At 37.3% G+C, this 22,248-nt stretch overlaps 2 protein-coding genes across 2 annotated transcripts; both read left to right on the top strand.

Annotated features, from left to right (window-relative positions):
- The first annotated feature begins 7,698 nt into the window (after window positions 1-7,698).
- LOC121786290 lies at window positions 7,699-11,188 on the top strand. The gene is made up of 2 exons (XM_042184896.1): window positions 7,699-10,108; window positions 10,662-11,188. Exons 1-2 carry the CDS (start codon window positions 9,486-9,488, stop codon window positions 11,038-11,040), a joined length of 1,002 nt encoding a protein of 333 aa, XP_042040830.1. The 5' UTR covers window positions 7,699-9,485; the 3' UTR covers window positions 11,041-11,188.
- A 7,137-nt stretch (window positions 11,189-18,325) lies between these two features.
- LOC121785994 (receptor-like protein kinase THESEUS 1) lies at window positions 18,326-21,731 on the top strand. The gene is made up of 2 exons (XM_042184496.1): window positions 18,326-18,762; window positions 18,837-21,731. Exon 2 carries the CDS (start codon window positions 18,935-18,937, stop codon window positions 21,419-21,421), a length of 2,487 nt encoding a protein of 828 aa, XP_042040430.1. The 5' UTR covers window positions 18,326-18,762; window positions 18,837-18,934; the 3' UTR covers window positions 21,422-21,731.
- Window positions 21,732-22,248: the final 517 nt, after the last annotated feature.

A 22,248-nucleotide genomic window follows, 5' to 3' on the forward strand; every position in this document is an offset into this window, starting at 1 on the left:
GTTAATCATGACAGCTTGTATATTGATGCCTCTTAGAAAGTGTAACAAATTAAGTGAGTTTTAACCATGTAATTAGCAATAAACAGGCTCTGTCGTGTCAGTGACATTTTATTTAACTCTTGTTTACAAAACACATCACTCTTAGTATGATTTTACTGCACTCTTGTTTACAAAACACATCACTCTTAGCATGATTTTACTTCACTCTTGTTTACAAAACACATCACTCTTAGCATGATTTTACTTCACCCTTGTTTACAAAACACATCACTCTTAGCATGATTTTACTTCACCCTTGTTTACAAAACACATCACTCTTAGCATGATTTTACTTCACTCTTGTTTACAAAACACATCACTCTTAGCATGATTTTACTACACTCTTGTTTACAAAACGCATCACTCTTATTATGATTTTATTTCACCGTTGTTTACAAAACACATCACTCTTAGCATGATTTTACTTCACTCTTGTTAACATAACACATCACTATTAGCATGATTTTACTTCACTGTTGTTTACAAAACACATCACTTAGCATGATTTTACTTCACTCTTTTTTACAAAACACATTACTCTTAGCATGATTTATTTCACTCTTGTTTACAAAACACATCACTCTTAGCATGATTTTACTTCACTCTTGTTTACAAAACACATCACTCTTATTATGATTTTATTTCACTATTGTTTACAAAACACATCACTCTTATCATGATTTTACTTCACTCTTGTTAACATAACACATCACTATTAGCATGATTTTACTTCACTGTTGTTTATAAAACACATCACTATTAGCATTATTTTACTTCACTCTTGTTAGCATAACACATCACTATTAGCATAATTTTACTTCGCTCTTATTCTGATTTTACTTCACTCTTATTCACAAAACACATCACTCTTATTCTGATTTTATTTCACTCTTGTTCACAAAACACATCACTCTTACTGTGATTTTACTTCACTCTTGTTGACAAAACACTTCGCTCTTATTCTGATTTTACTTTTTTCTTGTTCACAAAACACATCACTCTTATTCTGATTTTACTTCACTCTTGTTCACAAAATACATCACTCTTATTCTGATTTTACTTCACTCTTGTTCACAAAACACATCACTCTTATTCTGATTTTACTTCACTCTTATTCACAAAACACATCACTCTTATCATGATTTTACTTCACTCTTGTTCACAAAACACATCACTTTTATTATGATTTTACTACACTCTTGTTTACAAAACACATCACTCTTATTCTGATTTTACTTCACTCTTGTTCACAAAACACATCACTCTTATTTTGATTTTACTTCACTCTTGTTCACAAAGCACATTACTCTTACTGTGATTTTACTTCACTCTTGTTCACAAAATATATCACTCTTATTCTGATTTTACTTCACTCTTGTTTACAAAACACATCACTCTTATTCTGATTTTACTTCACTCTTGTTTACAAAACACATCACTCTTACTCTGATTTTACTTCACTCTTGTTTACAAAATACATCACTCTTATTCTGATTTTACTTCACTCTTGTTCACAAAACACATCACTCTTACTGTGATTTTACTTCACTCTTGTTCACAAAACACATCACTCTTACGGTGATTTTACTTCACTCTTGTTTACAAAATACATCACTCTTAGCATTATGTTACTACAACAAACAACATCACAAAAGAGAAGAAGAAAAAAGCAACAAGGATCACCAAATTTTCTCAACATAAATAACTTCAAAGGAGCAATAGCATATCATCTGCTTAAAATCCAGCTGGTCAATTGATCAAACACCTTCTAGCATCAGCATTTACAAATTTCTCTCTGATCAAATAAATAATTAAGAATGAAAATTTAGCCGAATTGGAAGAGGATGAACTTCAATTACTATTATTACAAGAATTTCCGTAGCTCAATTTCGCCATATTTATAGCTGAAACCGATCGCCGCCTTTGCTCGGGAAAATTCTGGCTTTGATGAATAGAGCTCTGAATTCTTCAATAATTCTTGAATTCCCATACAACATTCAGCAACCTAAGATTAATTAAACTCAATTTCGAGCCGGAATTCCTATACCGGATGATGATTCCGGCGAGCAGCGACTTGTCGATCACCGTCTTCAGCTTCACATTCTTCGCCCCGGTCAGCTTCTGCACGCGCTTCGCGATCTCCTCCAGATGCTTCGGCTCCAGCTCCACCGCCGCCGCCACTGTCGCCACCTCCGTCTCCGACAGCCGGTTCGCGATCAGCTCGAACTCCGCCGCGATCTCCTTGATTAGATCCACTCGCTTCATGTCCGTGAAGTTAACTTTCAAATGAAGTAAAATTTACATAATCTAATTTTTCTGTGCAATGACAATTATACCCCACCTTATTATTGTGAAGTAAATTTGTGATAGAGTGAACTAATTTCTCCTTTAAATTTGAAAATTACATGTATTAATACTAGAGCTCTTGATTTTCTTGATCTTGTGGCTGTGATTTGTTCTCTAGTTATGTGGTTAACGGGCTCTTGCCCTAGATCACTACTATATATATATATATAAGTAAATGATATGCTACATACCATACGTAAGCATCATTCTTATTCGATGCATGTTTATCATGGTTTGTTTTATTTTATATGTTAAGTTTGACTCTAATACAATAAAAAAATATTATTGGCATATTTAGATTTAAAAAATTTATAAAATCAATACTTGATTTGTTATTTTACTCATTTATTTAAAGGTATGGAGAAAACGAACAAATCTAAGCTTTAATTTTATAAATTTTACAAAATTAGAAATGTCAATAATATTATTTGATATAATAAAATCTAACCAAATATAAATGCTAAGGACGTGTTTGATAAGGCTGAAATGCCAAGATATAGATTTATATATGGACTTTTCTATTTGTTTGATAACATAGAAATGTTAACTCAAAGCCCAGTATAACTCAAGGGCCTGTCTAGACATGCCCACCGGTTCCGGTTCCGGCGGTTAACCGCCGAACCGGAACCGCCGATTCCGGTTCCGAACCGGAACCGTGGCCTTTTTCCCGAACCGGAACCGTCGGAATTCGGGTCGCGGTCCGGTTCCGGTTCAAGATATTTCGAACCGGAACCGTCACCGAACCGGCGGTTCCGGACAGTTCGGAACCGGCGGTTAACCGGCCGAACCGCCGTTCGGGCGCGTTTTTCAAGGCATGTGGATGGGGCAGACCGGCGGTAGCTTTTCAGCTGAAAAACCGGCCGGTTCAGGCGGTTTTTGGGTCGTGAACCACCGGTTAACCGGCGGTTAACCGTGAAAACCGGCGGTTAACCGCCGGTTCAGGGGGTTCCGGATGCGGCGCGAGAAACGAGGCGACATGACGCAGCTTTTGCAGACGGTTTCGTTGACCGAACCGGCGGTTTCATCCCGGAAACCGGCGGTTTTGCCCAGAAACCGGCGGTTCCGGCGGTTTTCCGCCAAAAACCGCCGGTTTTGCCGATTTTTCAAATTTTTTTTTTTTCAAATTTCAAATTCGAATTCTTCCATTTTCCCCCCCATTTTTATCTATAAATACCCCCCTCTATCCTCATTTACATTCACCCCACTCTTGTGTTAATAAGAGTTTTTCTCTTCAATCTCCCAATTCTCTCTCTTTGTCTCCAATTTCTCATTTGTGCTATTGTGCTTCCATTTAATTACGCAAGTGCTACTCTTATTACGCTTTACGCATTGTTATACACTTATACTTGTTCCCGTAGTTCTATAAGTTGTCTTCATTTCTCAATTGCTAAAACAAAAAAAAAATATTATTCCATATTTCTACATTTCTACATAGCAATATGTCTTCATCCCGAGAAGGTCGTGTTGATAAGGGAAAGGGAAAGGCCAAGAGGCCATCTCGGAGATCCGTTATTGATGAAATTTCTCAAATGAACATGGATGAGTGGCAGGTTAATATTTATTATCTACTAATTTAATTAATTTTGAATTACATTACATTATTGTTCATAATTTTATTTTGTATTTACAATACAAATATTATTTTGTAGGCTCGAGAAGAGCAAGATGTGGCACATGCTATTGCTCTCTCTCTCGCTCTCAATCCCAAGGCGATGCTTATGTTGGTACCGGTAGTGGTGCTCCCGGTCGCGGTGCCTATTCCCAACAAAGTCCAACCCCTGTGAATGTTGATGAAGACGATGATGATTATGACGACGAAGAGGAGGGGGAGGAGGTAGAAGAGGTTCAAGAAATGCCACCCCCACCACCACCAAGGAGTCGGCGTGGTCGTGGACAACCTCCTCAACCTCCTAGACCAGCTGAAAGGTCTTTAACCTCAAATATCATGGTGAAACATTTCAAGAAGGTACAAGATAGTAACGATCCTAACACTTATAATGTGTATTGCAACTATTGCGAAAACGTATACACATTCTGAAGGGGTGGAGGATACGGTACATTTACCCGTCACATGGAGAAAGCGCATCCGGTCGAGTTTGGTATCGCTCCAACCCAAACTCAACTCAACTTTCAACATGGAGTCGGGACCGGGAGTGGGACGGGTTCATCCCAAACATCAGGTACGTGTAGCAATACTCTTTTGAAATATGATCATAAAAATGCTCTTAATGTGATGTCTAGATTTGCCGTTATGAAACATTTTCCATTCAATGCTTTTGATAACGATGTTTTTGAGTCGAGTATGCGGCAAGTTTATAATGCCGCTGCAAGAAAATTGAGTCGAACTTCAATGACTCGGGCCGTTGTTCGACAATGCATGGAAAAGAAGGCGCAATTAGGTACGTTTATTATTAACTTAGGGCATAAAGTTTCTATTTGTTCTGATGTGTGGACTGATTGTTTTTGTAAAAATTCGTATATGGGCATCACTGTGCATTTCGTTGATCACAGTTGGACTTTAAACAAACGTTTGATTGCATTTCGGGAATTTCCCGCACCACACACTGCACAAGCAATTGCTCAATTGATCATTCAAGTTTTGAATGAATTTCAATTGATCAATAAAATTTTTTCAATTGGTTTTGACAATGCTAGCGCTAACACTGCTAGCATAGATGAACTAATCAATGCATGTTCTCCTGTTATTGATGGCAATATTTTCATGTGCGATGTATTGCCCATATTTTGAATTTGTGTGTTCAAGATGCGATCGATTTGTGGCAAAAGTATGTTGATCCTATTAGAACTGTTGTAAAGTTGATTCATAACAAAGCTCCTATTGGTAGAGCTTGGAAGAGATATTGTCATAGTAAGCAATGCAGGTACACCAACTTTCGCTTGGATGTTTCAACTCGTTGGAACTCGACATATGATATGTTGGAGTCGACTTTGAACCACATTGAGTATTTATGTGATTTTTTTAGAAGTTGTCCTCATGTTCCTTCTGATTTGATTTTGATACCTGCTTGTTGGGACCACAGCATGGATTTATTTCGATTATTCCGCGCTTTCAAAAATGCCACTGTTGAGTTATCCAGTGTTTATTATCCTACTTCTGTGCGCGTTTTGGAGCATTGCATGTATGTGGCAATTGGTTTTAAAACTTGTGTGAAAAATACTCAATTCATTGAGTTGAAGGCTATTTTGTTTTACATGGTTGAAAAATGGTTAAAATATTTTTCACGTATTCCAAATGTGTTTTTGATTGCAAAATGCTTGGATCCAAAGTGGAAGTTGCATGGTGTTTATAAAATTTTAGACATGTACTATGGTTGTTTGCACGCTTTGGATTTTTCTCAACTCCGCGAAATGGGCTTGACAAAAGGAGAATGCTTCGAACTAAGTATTCCGGATGTTGATGAAATCAAACTAAGGTTAGATAGTGCACTTCGTTCTCTCTACGCGGAATATGAAATGCGGTATAACACCGCTCACCAGGTACGTGCTCCTCCTAGTCCGTCTACATTTGATTTTGGTGGAGGGGATTTTACCAATATCATGATTGATCCCGACGTAGTATCACAATTGCAAGATCTATACGGTACTACAACCAATAGGACTAGAGCGACTAGTGAATTAGATATATATTTGGAATCGCGCTCTATTTTTCAAGATGCAGGTCCTCCTACTCAACAAATTGACGTCCTTAATTGGTGGGGAACACATGACAAAGAGTTTCCGATACTCTCCATCATGGCTAAGGAGATATTCGCCGTTCCCGCTTCCACCGTCGCCGTTGAACAAGCTTTTAGTGTCGGCGGTTGTGTCCTAGACGACAAAAGGAGCAATCTCTCCGCCAAGAACATGGAAGCCACTATGTTACTTGACGATTGGGCAAAGGCGGACATGAGAGCACAAGAGCCGGATTTCGACTTCCGTGTAGAGAGTGATGGTGAAGAATTTTCTTCCGATGGCGATGACGAGGTCAGAAGCGAGAGCACTCAACATTAGCAATGAGTCGACGGGGGGCGGTGAACGGCGAGCACAGCCGACCAAAAAGGTAAGCAAGGTAAGAGAACTACGTCGGCTTTGATTCCTCAATAAAATTGTGGATACGTAGGCACCTCAACTTAAATTTGAAAAGTTTAACTTCGAAAGTTTAAGTTGAGCTCAAGCCCTTTTCAATTATTTTTTTCCCCCCCATTTCATGTTTTTTTATCTGTAATTATAATGTATCGTTGTTGCGGCTAAGTTGTACTTGAAGATCATTAAAATATATTCCCCATTTGATAAGTATCTTATTGGTGAAAAAGTGGATATCTTTGGGGCAAATGGTACTGGAACACAAATTTATATATGATCTTGAAGTATCATCCAGATTCCATATATAAATTTGTGTTCCAGTACCATCTGCCTCAAAGATACCCACTTTTTCACCAATAAGATATTTATCAAATGGGGAATATATTTTAATGATCTTCAAGTACAATTCTTCTCGGAATCAACAATTTTTTCTTGCAAAATGTTGCCCATTTTCTAAGCAAACACGTATCAGCACGCCATATACACATTGCTGCATTGGAAGATCAAATTGCCCCTATTAGAAATGCAGCAATGTGTATATGGCGTGCTGATATGTGTTTGCTTAGAAAATGGGCAACATTTTGCAAGAAAAAATGGTTGATCATAAGGTAAGAGAACTACGTGGGCTTTGATTCCTCAATAAAATTGTGGATACGTAGGCAACTCAACTTAAATTTGAAAAGTTTAACTTTGAAAGTTTAAGTTGATCCCAAGCCCTTTTCAATTTTTCCTTTTTCCCCCCATTTCATGTTTTTTTTATTTACCTTCCGAGTCCCACGAGGCGACGACACTTGTAAATTATATTATATTGTTGTATGTTGTTGTATTGTATACTTATGTATTGTAAATTGTAATGTATCGTTGACTCGTTGTCCGTTACAACTCAAAATCAATAAAATTTATTTCATTTTCTCGTCTTATTTGTGCTTGAATTATGCATTGTCTTGTTCCGATTTATTGTATAAAGCCAAATTTCAAATTTTAAAAAAAAATAATAATAATAATTGAACTGGCGAAACCGCCGGTTCGAAAACCGGAACCGCCAAAACCGCCGGAAAACCGGCGGTTCCGAACCGGAACCGTGAAATAGCCTCACGGTTCGGTTCCGGTTCCGCCAACCGGCGAACCGGAACCGCCGGTTCGTGAACCGTGGGCATGTCGCCTGTCTCGACTTACCAAAAATACACTGTTTGTGCTCATTTATGTATCCCACAAATTTGTTAGGTTTTGTAACTATTCTCTCAAGATATCCGATCCTACCCCTCTCTCATCCTCTCCTCCCATTATTCTCCTCCTCTCGGTCAAAATAAGTTCATACCACCGGCAAGCCCATCAGCGCTGTCGGAACACGGCCACTGGAACATCGCTAGGCGATGCCAATTCATGGCCTGGGACCTGGGTTTCTATCGTGGTTGATTCTTCGAGGCATGTTGACTGTGGGGTGCGATTCACTCCGATGTTGGTTGAATGTGGGATGGGGTTCTTCCGTGGTTTCTATGATTTGTGAAATATGGTTCTAAAATCTGGATGGGGGGTTTCTCTGTTCCTTTTCTTTTGATGACGAAAAATCTGGGCAGGTATAGATCTTGTGTTTGTCCGATTTGTCGCTTCGAATTCTGTTCAAATGGTTCGATTGAAGTTTCTCTTTGACAATTATTTTTCTTCTTCATTTTCTTGCTGCTGAAAAATACAGCAGAGGTGTTTCTATTGTTTACCAATTTTTCTCTTTTATTTTTTTTTCATTCAAATGGTTCAAATGAATTTTTTCTTTGATTCTCTAAGGCATTGATGGTTCGTGATCTAAGCATATTTGATTTCCAAAAAAATTGCTCTTCAAATGATTCTAGATTCTCAAAAAATTGCTCTTCAAATGATTCTAGATTCTCAGGTTGCGTTGTTTCTTTAGGTAATTTCTCTCGTTTGAAACTTGAAAGAGCTAATTACTTAGAACTACTCATTTTTAAAGATGGGCAATTGTGTCATTTCGTGTGCTATCTATTACACAAATTTAGATAATTTATCACCTACCAAACAACCATTTAAAAATTTTATGAACGCATATATTAATATAAAGCCCGCATTACTTAACTTAATTCACATATCTTTTTATATCTCACCTTTCTTATCAAATGAACCCTAAATGTGTTGATAATGCTTACATAAGGTATGTTTTCACTCTATTTGTATATTATAACTATATTAATCAATTGTTTCAAATTTATCATCGGATCAAACCCATTCCATTATTTGGTAACGAATCATTCCAATCTGATAGCTCACCTCATCATATATTTTTTTGTACACAAGAAAAATAAGCAATTAAAGATTTAAAGTAGTAGAATCGGTCCGCATTTGACTAGATATGCCCTTGATTAGCGGTAAGAGTATCTTATTCATAAATTAGCTTCGTCAATAAATTGCCATTTGTCCTCTGATCATTAACTATGGTCAGTTCACCATGTGATCCCATGATTTCTTTTCATAAAAAATTAACAGAAATACTATCTCTCGTAATTTATATTTTAGTGTTCCATTAATGCACCAATACAACACATTCACAGTACTTAAATCTTTTTGTAACTGCGGAAAAATGGCAAGGAAAACTCCAATGAAGATACAAACAATTTAAAATCTTACATAGTTTAAGATTATCCAGATATACCATAACAGTTGAATTATTATACAAACACATAGAGGAAGAAGCAAAATCTTTTGTTAGCCATCAATAATAATTTAATACTATGAAATAAAGTATGGTCATGGAAAGAGGCCCTACCACTTGTTGGATTCAAATGCACTGGTAAATTATACTACTACTAATTCATTGTCCATTTGCAAATAATAATATACTAGTATCATGTTCGTGTATTACATAAGTATACACATTTTGGTAGAATTTAGAAGATGAAGATGTCAACAATGTATAGTTAGAAGCAAAAAAACCAAATCAAAGGTGAGTCCAACACACATTTCACTCAACCAATCCTTTCTTCTCCTATTATAGACCTACAGAACACATGTATATATATAATACACTTTTGAGTACTATAAGAATCCATCAATTCAGTGCCTACTTTTCCTCTCTTATTAATTGTAAAGATCTAAAATTGAGTGAGATGGGGAAGAGCGGCCGGGATTGGACGCAGATCTACGCGATCTACGGCGTGGAGGAGTGGCAGACGCCGGTGTTCCTCCTCATGAACGCGGCGGGGTTCGCCGCCCTCTCCGTCATCTTCCTCCTCTACTTCGAGCCCATCTGCCTGCTCCTCCAGGGCCACCATTTCCTCCGTGGGCCCGCGGCGGCCCGCTTTGCGGCCGGGTTCGCGGGCTCCGTCACGGCGCTCTCGGCCGCGTGCCTCCTCTTTGCCGCCGCCAACTTCTTTTACTCTGCTGTGGCGCTCCACTGGGAGATGTCGCAGCGCGTCGTCTCCTCGGTGCCTGACTGGTCCTCCGTCAGGCACGCCCTTGACCTCGGCTGCGGCCGCGGGATCCTCCTCAACGCCGTCGCCCTCCAGCTCAAGAAGTCGGGATCGTCTGGTCGCGTCGTCGGCCTCACCCCGCCCCGGACTGGCGCTCTCGTCCCGAACCACACGCTCAGGACCGCCGGCCTCGAGGGCGTCCAGGAATATGTCACTTGCCGGTATGTATCTCTACTTTTTATTGATCACCCTTTAATTATATACTCTCCGTCGTACTTTTATATATTAGTTTTATAATAAAATGTGAATAGGATTGAGTTAGTAGAATATAAGGTCCACAACAAAAATAGTAAAAAGTGAAATGTGACTAATTTTGTGGGACGGACGGAAATGAAAAAAATGAGACAATCTTTGTGGGACGTAGGGAGTAATATCCATCTTTCTTTGGGAGCCCCTACCATATATGTCATATCCACTTAACATATAATGACGACAATATCGAAATATTCGCAGCTATTAATGCTCCATCCGTCCCTACCATGATTATTTAATTGTTGGATAAAAAAGTAGTATATAAAAGTGATACTCGTATCCTACTAATCTTTTAACTCAATTTCCTTTACAATTTTTAAATCTCAGTGAAAAAAAAAAAGAGTGGACACTTAGATGAGGTAAGATAGAGTAACAATTTAGGTGTTTAAGTATAAAAATTATGGCTTCGTCACTGCTGGTTGCACTTGTATTAACAAATTAGAGAAATAAATGTGGATGTAGGCAGGGAGATCCGCGGACGCTGCCATTCAGCGACAGCTACTTCGACGTGGTGGTGTCAGCAGCGTTCGTGCACACGGTGGGGAAGGAATTCGGGCAGAAGACAGCAGCAGCGGCTGCAGAGAGAATGAGGGTGCTCGGGGAGGTGGTTCGGGTATTGAAGGCGGGAGGAGTGGGGGTAGTGTGGGACCTAGTGCACGCGGAGGAGTACGTGCAGAGGCTGAAGGAGCTGAAGATGGAGGAGATAACGGTGTCGGTTGGCGTCACGGCGTTTATGGCCACCAGCCACATCGTCTCCTTCCGTAAGCCTCCTCACCATTTTCTTGGCTCAGCTGAAGTTAGGCTTGATTGGAGATTCAACTATAACCATTCTATTAATTAGGATATTACTTACTATACTTTTAGAAATTAAAGTTAGTTACTCAACTTGTTTGGGGAAAAACTTGATGAGGAGGCTTCTTCGAATTGTAAATTTCATCCAATCTTCATTACTCCCTTTATACTATAATAAAAATGTTACTACTTCTATATCTCGGTGTGAATAGGTCAAGGAAAAGTGTTGCCATTGCTTCACTAGTTGTGTTATAGTATTATTTCATATGTATGAATTTAACGATTTTGATCAATAGCATTATAACACAATATTTGATTTTGGTTTTGAAATAACAAGTGGAATCTCTCAAGTCATATTTTTACGTAATTTAAAATAAATACTCATATTCTATGGGTATTCATCAATGATATTAATCTATTATCATTGGATATTTAAGATAAGTACTGGCCAAGAAAATGTATACTCCTTCCGTTTCATAATAGATGTCACATTTTCATTTTTAGTTTGTCTCATAAAATATGTCATATTTACATTTCTGGAAAAAGTTCATTCTCACATTAATATAAAAATTATATTTTCTCACTCCATTTAACAGACAAAATAAAACTTGATATCTTTTATGGAATAGAGGGAGTATTAGAATTAAAAACACTAATATATCTTCGGATCGCTTTTTTGACTTTATTCTTTTAGCCTTTCTATTTTGGTTGCCGAGTGATGATGAAGAATAAGAAAAATTCTTATTTAAATAAAAAAAAGCTACGCATTCCTTTAACTTCAGTGATAATATATTACTCCATCCGTTCCAAGGTAGTTGGAGCATTTCTTTTGGGCACAGTTTAAAATTGATATGCTAAAAGTTATAGTGGAAAGAGTAGTAAGTTATAATGAAGAAAGTAAGATAGATAAAGAGAGAGTAGAGTATGAGGAAAGATAGACTTTTTGCCAAAAATGAAAATAACTCAACTACCTTGGAACTACCCAAAAAGGAATACGTCTCAACTACCTTGGAATGAAGGAAGTATATAATAACACTCCCTCTGTCTCAACAAAAGTGACACATTTCTTTTTCACACGTGTTTTGGAAAAATAATAATAAATAATTAAAGTGATGAGAAATTAAAGTAAGAGAGAGAACAATGTAGATGAGAGTTTCCTCTATATTATTATCTTTTACATTACTTTGTCTTTACTTTAACTATTTATTACTTCATCCGTCTCACAATAAGAGTCACTTTTATTGTGGGCACGTGTTTTAAGAAATGTAAATAATAGTGGGTTAGAAAAGTTAGTAAAATATGAGATTCACTTTTTTATATTGGTTTTATAATAAAATAAAATGTGAGTGAATTGGGTTAGTGGAATGTGAAACTTATTTATCATTTATGATAAAAATGAAGTGTGACTCTTATTATGAGACGTACCAAAATGACAAAATGTTACTCTTATTGTGAGACGGGTAGAGTAGTAGTATCATTTTCTCAAAACGTGTGTTGAAAAGAAATGTGTCTGCTTAAACTGGGATGGATGTAGTATATTGATATAAAAATACTACCCCATCTATGAAAAATAGAAACTTTTAGAAGAAAAAAAAACTTTGGTTTTAATGTATAATGGTAAAGTAAGAGAGGTGAATAAAAATATTAGTAAAGTAAGAGAGAGTAAGCGAAAAATAGAAATAGTGTTTGTAGATCGTGGGGTTCATTTTCTAAATAAAATGTTTAGAAAATTTTAATTTTTAGGGGATGGATTAAATTAAAATAGTTTCTGTTTCGGAGGTAATATTATCATTATTAAAGTGAAATAAGGGGATAAGAACTAATGAGTTTGTTATTAATACACAAGCATGGATAACAGAGAAATAATTAAATGGCGATAGTATTCGAGCCCACTAATTTAGAATCCTCAAGTCTTCAACTAAGAAAAAGGATCTAGTCCAATTAATTTAGTAACTAATAGTTCTAACAATTAAATAAACTAAGTTCACATCTTCGATTAAATTAGCTCATATACAATTTAAATAAAAAAGGAGTAGGCCGAAACAATTAAATTATTTCTGTCACAAAGGTTTTATGAGGCACAATCGATTAGGAGACAGCCCAATAACAAACCCTAGCTCATAACTTGCACTTAAGAACTGCTCTTTCCATAATTACACTTTGGCAAAAGTCTAGTTTACTTCTCTATTCTCCATATCCGCCACCGCCACCTCTTCTTCCTCCCTATGGCGCCGTGTCCGGTGTGGGACAACCGACGCTGCTACCAGTTGTTCCCCTCTCCCCCTTCATGTATCTCAAAATTATCATAACTAACTATTTTACATCCTATAAATATAATTCATTTTCATCATTATGCGTTTGATTGGTCACTAGTTAATTTTATCTGTAGTCGTCCGATTTGTCCATTGTGCTAGCTCGAAACCCGAACTTTTCAAATCATGATTAAATATTTATAATATGATAAAATACAACTCGATTAGCCCGTAATTTGAATAGAATTTACCCGAACCTTGTTGGACTGGTCCGATTGACATGATTTTGATAATTGTTAAAACTCTTATTTCTTGTCCACATCGACTTGATGATGATCCTAGCTTGTCTATATAAGTATGGATAACCCTTCCCCTTTTTAAGGGGTGAGTGGCTCATTTTCTAATAATAAATGAATAGTTGGACTGAATACTGTTTAAGACATCACAAATCATACAACTTGTTTCACGAAGAATTTTAAATGCACAGAGAATAAAATGAATGAAAAAAAAAATCAAAAGAAGAGCGTAATAATATTATGCAGGATTTGGTCAAATAATTGGGTTCTTTATAACAACGTCAGTGCGTCAATTGCGTTAATAATAGTGTAGTTGTTAATGAATAGCTTATAATGATATACGCATACCGCGTGTATAAGTTATAATAATACGATACGATCTCTCATATATATTGTGTTTCTTATAAACACCACATGTCACGTGCAATAATTATTCAAATTTCAAAGGATGAATGGTTCAAGCATTACTAATTTTGTTATTTTCCTAGCCAGTTTAGCTCAAGGATGAACGGTTCAAATCATAACATCATAATTTTGTTAATTCCTAACCAGTTTAGCCATAATGGGGTGAAATGATACTAGCGCATCAATTAGACTGGTTTGGTTCTAGTTTCAAAATTCGAATTATAAACAATGATTAAATGAACATGTTGAAAAACATGAAAAGGCCATTGCATATTAGGGACAAAATTGTCACAATGAAAGATGGTTGAATTCTTTTCCGTCTTACATTTTTCAAAATCTATAAAATAAAGCGCGAAGTTTGAGATGTTTGCAATGACATCATCCTTCCTTCTTTAGGAAAATTATACACTGATGTGATAGTCGGTTTCAAATACGTGGACAAATCGGCTTTGGCAAAATGACAACGTCTAATTAAATTTGAAATGACATTGTGGCAATGTGTTTTAAATCGGATGCCACGTCAATTCGTAATTTGCCAGAAAAGAAAAGGATGCGATGATTGCACAATATCAAACTTTGTAATTCATTATTCAGATTTTGGAAAATGTTGGAGCAACCATAATCACCAGATTTTGACCATCTATCGTGATTTATTTTGTAATTTGCTAAGTGACACATCTGAAATGATTGGTGTTAGCTGAGCGACATCGTGTACCTAAAAATTGAGAATCTAATCATACAAAAACTATTTGAGTAAATAGTCGATTATGGTCTATCGTTTGAGGTTTTTACTCTAAAATACTACTCACCATTAAGTATAATTGTTCATTTTTGGGAATAAAAATGCCCACAATTTTTTGGCAATCGCATATTGACGTGATATTCAAACTTACATGTTGATGTTGTATGAGGAGTTATTTGCAAACTGTTAGGCCCCGTTTGGTAGCAATGTCATGTTTCGACTAGGCATGATACGATTCATGATACTTATCATAGTTTCAATTAGTTAAGAAATATATATTGAGTGTTTGGTAGATTAAGATAATTGTAAGTTATCTTATTCAAGTGTTTGGTTCAACAAGTCACAAATAAGGATTAAAATTGTAATTGTCAAAATTATCCTCATTAATTTTATTTAATTACTTAATTAATTATTCGGAAGAACATATCCATGAAGCCACTGTACCTTCAGCTATGGAAGAAGCAGCATTTTCCATTCCTTTTTCCGCACCATTCAAATTGTAATTCAGCGATTCACCGTTGTTGATATTGTTGTTGTTTCCGTCAAATTCGTGAATCGAATCGTTGTTCTTCACCGTTTCCACTCTTTTCCACCTGCTCCGATCGCCGTGTTGCGTCGCCGCGGAGGCGCCGAAGCCACTCAAATTGATGCTCGATTTTGACGCGCTTCTGGCGTTGGTGATCGTCGTCGTCGGAGCTATGGAGTCAATCATGGTGAAATTGAGGAGTTGCGGCGGCGCGGCAGCGGAGGAGAAAGGGGAGAGGATCTTATTCGCGGCGGGGCAGAGGGGGTATATCGGGCCGATGTCGTCCAGATTTGCGGCGGATCTCAAGGCGGAGGCGGCGGAGAACAAATCCATCCGCCGCGAGTACGGGGAGACGCCGGAGAACGGAGCGGAGGGGATGCCGGTGAACTCCTGCACCATTTGCCTGAAATTGTTGGTGTCGGTGGTGAGCACGGTGGTCGGCGCCCGCCGCGACGCTCGCGTCCGCTTCTTAGGGTTCCTCTGCTGCTGCGGCGTCGCCGGTGTCGGATTAGGCGGCGGCGAGCTCCCGAGGCTGGAGAAGGCTTGATTATGGGTAAAAATGTATTTTGCAAAATTAACTAGGCATCCTTGATATGTAACATGCCAAAATGGGTGGTTACATATGTGACTGAAACATAGATTTTTTAATGGGCTTTGTGCGGGCCGGATATAAAACACTTAAGTTTATTAACATAGCTACCAAATGCACAAATAAACCCGGATTAATCCTCTTATCTAATTGTAACATAGCTACCAAACGGGGCCTTAGTTTACTCGGATTTATACCTTAGGGTATATACTCAATTTTGTCCTATAAAAAATAATTATAACAAAGCAACATACTCGAGTAAATGTTCAAAAATGATGAGACAAAATCGAGTGAACTTATATAGTTCCAATTTTCATTGACACGTATAAAATCGATGTACAAGTTCAGGTGCCACGTCAATATTCCGATCATCAAATTCTTTTTACTAGACATTTTACTCTGAACATTAAATTGATGAGTATTACATGAAGTAATTACTTAAACTTTGTGATCTTTTTGAATAAACACTCAAACAATTGACAAAATCAACCATTTGTCCAAAACAATTTTCGTAATTCACTCAAATACAACAAATGGCCTTATATAGGAATTCTCTCACCAAAAATACAAGAAACTTAAAGACTAAAGTCCCAAAATGGTCCTTAACATATTGTTTTTTTTTATTTTGGTCCAAAACATTATCTTTTGAATTATTCGGTCCCTCACATTTGAAATCGGATCACATTTGGTCCATTTTGGACGGTTCCGTCAAATTTTTGACGGTTTTAATTACCGGGTCACAAATCCGTCACTATCTGGGAGAAACTGATCCGTCACTAATCCGTCACTAATATATAGACTATGTATTTGTTCTAAAGTTTTTATTCTATTTTTTTCTTCTCTTTTTAGAATTCTCTATATTTTTCTATATGTTCTATTTATTTTTAAATATTTCTATTATAATCTATCTTTAATTTTTAATTGTAAAAACATGCTTATTGTTTATTCAAACACATTCCGTACAATGAACATAGTAAAATAAGAAGATGATGAAGCACGACTCTATTAATAAAATCCAATAAGTTAAAGATTTCAAGTCATCACGGAAATAGAAAGGAACCATTATTAATCATCTTCTTTTACAACTTTTTTTAAAATAAAAAATAAGACTTTATAAATTAAGAAGGTTTTACAAAAGTATAAAAATTAAGAAGGTTTCTCCCTTAAATGTACCTATCACTTCAATGTTATAAAATTTGACTTTCGATCATCTCAAATTTTGGATCCACCTAAAATTTTGGATTTTCATAATTCATAGAGTTTATATATGGAAGAAAATAGTGACATCTTTATAGATAAATAAAAGGCAATTCAGTAAAAAAATAATGTAATTAATAATAAAATCAATTTAAATAAAACCGGTGTAGTATTTAAAATCTAAGGCATTGTAATACAAATCTAAAATAGAATGAATGTTTATTGAAAACAAGTACAGATTAGTGACAGATCAGTTTCTCCCAGTTATTGACGGATTAGTGACTCGGTAATTAAAACCGTAAAAAATTTGACGTAACCGTCCAAAATGGACCAAATGTGATCCGATTTCAAATGTGAGAGACCGAATAATTCAAAAGATAATGTTTTGGATCAAAATAAAAAAAATGCAATATGTTAAGGACCATTTTATGATTTTAGTCAAACTTAAATCAAAATGACCATTAAATGTTGAAAATATAAGAAAGAGTAAAGGCCAAAATTGGTCCTGAACATATGCCCATTTTATCATTTTGGTCATAAACATTATCTTTTGAATTTTTTGGTCCTGGACATTTCAAATCGGATCACAATTGGTCTTTCGTTAACAATTCCGTTAATATTTAACGGTCAACAATTTTAATAACAATTTTGACCAACTTAAACAATTTTTAATTATTTAATCATCAAAAATATTTTTTTAAATAAAATCATAAATAATTTGATTATTTAAAAATTGTTTAAGTTGTAATAAATAATTTATGATTTTTTGATGATAAACACAATTTTGACCAACTTAAACAAATTTTAAGTATTTAATCATCAAAATTATTATTTTTAAATAAAATCATAAATAATTTAATTATTTAAAAATTGTTTAAGTTGTAATAAATAATTTATGATTTTTTATGATAAACACAATTTTGACCAACTTAAATAATTTTTAATTATTTAATCATCAAAATTATTTTTTTTAAATAAAATCATAAATAATTTTGTTATTTAAAAATTGTTTAAGTTGGAATAAATAATTTAATTATTTAAAAATTATTTAATTATTTCTAATAAATAATTTATTATTTTATTTAAAAAAATAATTTTGATGATTAAATAATTAAAAATTGTTTAAGTTGGTCAAAATTGTGATTAAAATCGTTGACCGTTAAATATTAACGGAATTGTTGACGGAGGACCAATTGTGATCCGATTTGAAATGTACAGGACCAAAAAAATTCAATAAATAAAGTTTAGGACCAAAATGATAAAGTTTAAAACCACAAAATAGAGCTTGCAGTAATTCCCAGTTGTCTTCCTCTTTGTTTCACACACACGCACGCACATTATTCCGAGAGGCAAGATGCCACAGAGAATGATTTTATCCCTTATCTATATTGACAACAGCTGTTTGCAAATTGCAGTTGCAGAGAATGATTTTATTCAAGCTCCATTTCTTTTGTAGGTCCTAAAATAATTTATCCATTATTTTTAAACTTCTCTTTTTCCCTCTGTAAATTGACAGCCTAATCAACAGCCTGGAAAGAGCTGGTGCATTTCGCACCAGAAAGAAGCACCACTGCTTCAAAATCTATCCATTTTTCCCAGTTTCACTATACTCCTCGCCATTGGAACACCTTTTTAGCTCCGTTGAGTGAAGTAATTCCGCTGCTAAATCTTCAATTTCGTCTTTTTACTCTGCTTCTCAACTTCAAGATTTGTTATTTCACCAAGAATTGTGTGCATTTCCTTTGAAATCCCGTGTTCTTATAGGTAATTTTCTGTTCTTTGCTATGCAATTTGTTTTTCTGCTATTATATGGGCTGAATAGATCTGGGAATTTTTAGGTACTGCATTGTTTGCATCAATTTTGGCTGTGGGAAGTTGTGGGATTGCTAAAGTTCCAATCTTGATTGGAAAAATCTGCTTGGAGTGGTGGGAAGCTATGGATATTGCAGCTGTGTTCTTGCTCTGCATTGTTGGTAGTAGGGTGTCAATGGCTGCATTCACACCTGCTAATAACTACTTGCTTGCCTGTGGATCTTCACAAAACGTGATGTTTCTTGGCCAAACATATGCTCCTGATTCCTCATTTTCTTTGAAAAGCCGTGGGGATTCTTATGTTGCCGCCTCCAACTCCACCGCCCCTTTCCCTCTTTACCAGTCAGCCCGGGTCTTCAGGAGCACGGCGTCGTATAGATTTGATATAAAGCGACAGGGCCGGCATTGGGTTCGCCTCCACTTCCACCCTCTCTCGGGCCAGAACCTGACTTCGTCTTCCATCACTGTTGTGACTGAGGATTTTGTGCTTTTGCACAACTTCAGTTTCGACACTTACAAGGGCTCGTATCTCTTCAAAGAGTACTCAGTCAATGTCACTTCGAACAGCTTGTTGGTTACGTTCATTCCCGCCAATGGCTCTGTGGCCTTTGTGAATGCCATTGAAGTAGTGTCTGCCCCGGACAGCTTGATTCCTGACCAGGCTTCTATTGTGTCGCCACATGGTCAGTTTGACGGCCTTTCCGGGCTGGCTCTGGAGACCATCTATCGTCTGAATATGGGCGGTCCTCTTATTACTGCTGAGAACGACACTTTGAGTAGGACTTGGGAGAACGATGCCAAGTATCTCCATGTGAACAGCTCTGCGTCGAACGTCTCTGTCAGCCCTTTGAATATAAAATATGGTGATGCTGCTGCACCTGAGATAGCTCCTAATTATGTCTATGCTACTGCTCAGACCATGGGAGATGCGAGCGTGTCTAACATGAACTTCAACATCACATGGGTCCTCCAAGTTGATCCCAGTTTCTCATATTTCTTGCGGGTGCATTTCTGTGATATTGTGAGCAAATCTCTGAATAGTCTGATATTCAACCTATACATCAATACTGATATTGCTGTTGGGAGTCTGGATCTATCGAATAAAGCCGGTAACTTAGATGTGCCATATTACACAGATTTTGTCTCCAAAGTTCCTGCAGATTCGGATACTCTCACAGTAAGCGTTGGTCCCGACGTTAATGCTGATTTCCCAAATGCCATATTGAATGGTCTTGAAATCATGAAGATCAGCAATGATGCCAAAAGCTTAACTGGAAGCTTGCCCGTGGATACTCTCCTCGTGCTGCCTCCCAAAAAGCATAAGACCGGTCTCATAATCGGCTCTGTGGTTGGTGCTGTGGTTGCATTACTCCTTTGTGGATTGTGTTACTTCTGCTTGGTGGCTCGTAGGTCGAAGGAAGCCAACCAAGGAAGTTCTTGGCTTCCTCTGCCCTTGTATGGAAACTCTTTGACTATGACAAAAATGTCCACTGTTTCTCAGAAGAGTGGTACAGCCAGTTGCATCTCGTTAGGTACTTCCAGTCTCGGCCGGTTCTTCAAGTTTCAAGAAATAATGGATGCAACTAATAAATTTGATGAAGGCATGCTACTCGGTGTTGGTGGTTTTGGTAGGGTGTATAAAGGAACTCTGGAGGATGGAACTAGGGTGGCTGTCAAGAGAGGGAATCCGAGATCCGAGCAAGGCATTGCTGAATTTCGAACTGAGATTGAAATGTTGTCCAAGCTCCGCCATCGTCACCTTGTGTCACTTATTGGCTACTGCGATGAGCGGTCTGAGATGATTTTAGTGTATGAATACATGGCTAATGGGCCTCTCCGGAGCCATCTCTATGGGACAGATCTTCCACCCCTTTCCTGGAAATTACGGCTGGAGATATGCATCGGTGCAGCTAGGGGGCTTCATTACCTCCACACCGGAGCGGCACAGAGCGTCATTCATCGAGATGTGAAAACAACCAATATACTCCTAGATGAGAATTTCGTTGCAAAGGTGGCCGATTTTGGTCTGTCTAAAGCCGGACCAGCCATTGATCAGACTCACGTGAGCACAGCTGTGAAAGGCAGCTTTGGATACCTTGATCCCGAGTACTTCAGAAGGCAACAGCTGACTGAGAAATCGGACGTCTACTCATTTGGTGTGGTTCTCATGGAGGTGCTTTGCACGAGACCAGCCCTCAACCCGGTTCTTCCTCGAGAGCAAGTGAATATTGCTGAGTGGGCGATGACCTGGCAAAAGAAGGGAATGCTGGACCATATCATGGACAAGAATCTTGTAGGGAAGGTAAACAGTGCTTCTCTCAAGAAATTTGGCGAGACGGCAGAAAAATGCCTGGCCGAGCACGGTGTCGATAGGCCTTCCATGGGAGATGTTTTGTGGAACTTGGAGTATGCTCTCCAGCTGGAGGAGACGACGTCAGCCCTCATGGAGCCGGATGATAATAGCACAAACCATATCCCCGGCATTGCCTTAACGCCGCTGGAGCCATTTGACAACAGCGTGAGCATGATCGATGGAGTGAACTCAGGAACAGACGACGATGCAGCCACAAGTGCGGTTTTCTCTCAGCTAGTGAATCCTCGTGGCAGGTGAACAATGGGAAATCTCGATTTGGTTTGCTTGTCTGTGATCGGTTGTTCTGACTGGACTCGACTTTCGGATTCAAAGATGACCTACAGATATTACATGACTGAGCATACAAAGGTGATTTGCTATTCATTCTATTGTTTGAATTTCCTCATTTTTTTCCCCTAATAATACAAATACAAACATGAGTGTATGTAGTAGATAGAGCAAAGCAAATCCATGTTACTCTTGCATATATCCCACAATGATATGTATCCCTATATTTAATTGGATTAATCCATTTGTTTCTACAATAATATTGTAAGTTCTGCAGAAATGCCCCCTTTTGTTTGCTGTTTAAATGAATTAGTAGTATAAAGCATAAACTTTTGAAGACATTGGTGCTGAAATTAAAAGGAGAAAAAATAAATATGGAGTTGTTGATGAGGATTTTCTCCCACTTGGACTCTAGCATTACATATTCAATAGTGAAAAACTTTAAAAAAGGAAAAAATCGACCAATAGTCTGTAGTTCAGACAAGACAATAGGCATCTTCTCAGGCATAAAGATCCTTTTCTCTTGTTTATATCTGCCAAAGGTCAACATAGCAAGAATCAGAAGCCTTTGTTAGAAGAAGAAAACAAAGGCAATGAAAAGGGAAGAAAAAGGGCAAGTTAAGGTTTGTGTGGGAATTGATCTCCTATGGGGGGCTCTGGTGAACGACCTGAGCGCCCTTCTTCCGATTCTCATCCCGAATTTAGTGACGGAGGGAGAGATGTTGAAGGGAGACGGCCGCCTGGGCACGGTTTGCTCAAGCAAGTGAGCTTCTTTTTTGTATGTTGGCTCATAAATA

The sequence above is a fragment of the Salvia splendens genome, chromosome 22 (assembly GCF_004379255.2).
Source record: "Salvia splendens isolate huo1 chromosome 22, SspV2, whole genome shotgun sequence".
Lineage (NCBI taxonomy): Eukaryota > Viridiplantae > Streptophyta > Magnoliopsida > Lamiales > Lamiaceae > Salvia > Salvia splendens.

Coding starts and splice junctions, on each gene's coding strand:
- LOC121786290 (XM_042184896.1), top strand. CDS start 9,486: ATGTATATATATAATACACTTTTGAGTACTATAAGAATCCATCAATTC. Junction 10,109..10,661: donor CAGGAATATGTCACTTGCCG/GTATGTATCTCT, acceptor ATGTGGATGTAG/GCAGGGAGATCCGCGGACGC.
- LOC121785994 (XM_042184496.1), top strand. CDS start 18,935: ATGGATATTGCAGCTGTGTTCTTGCTCTGCATTGTTGGTAGTAGGGTG.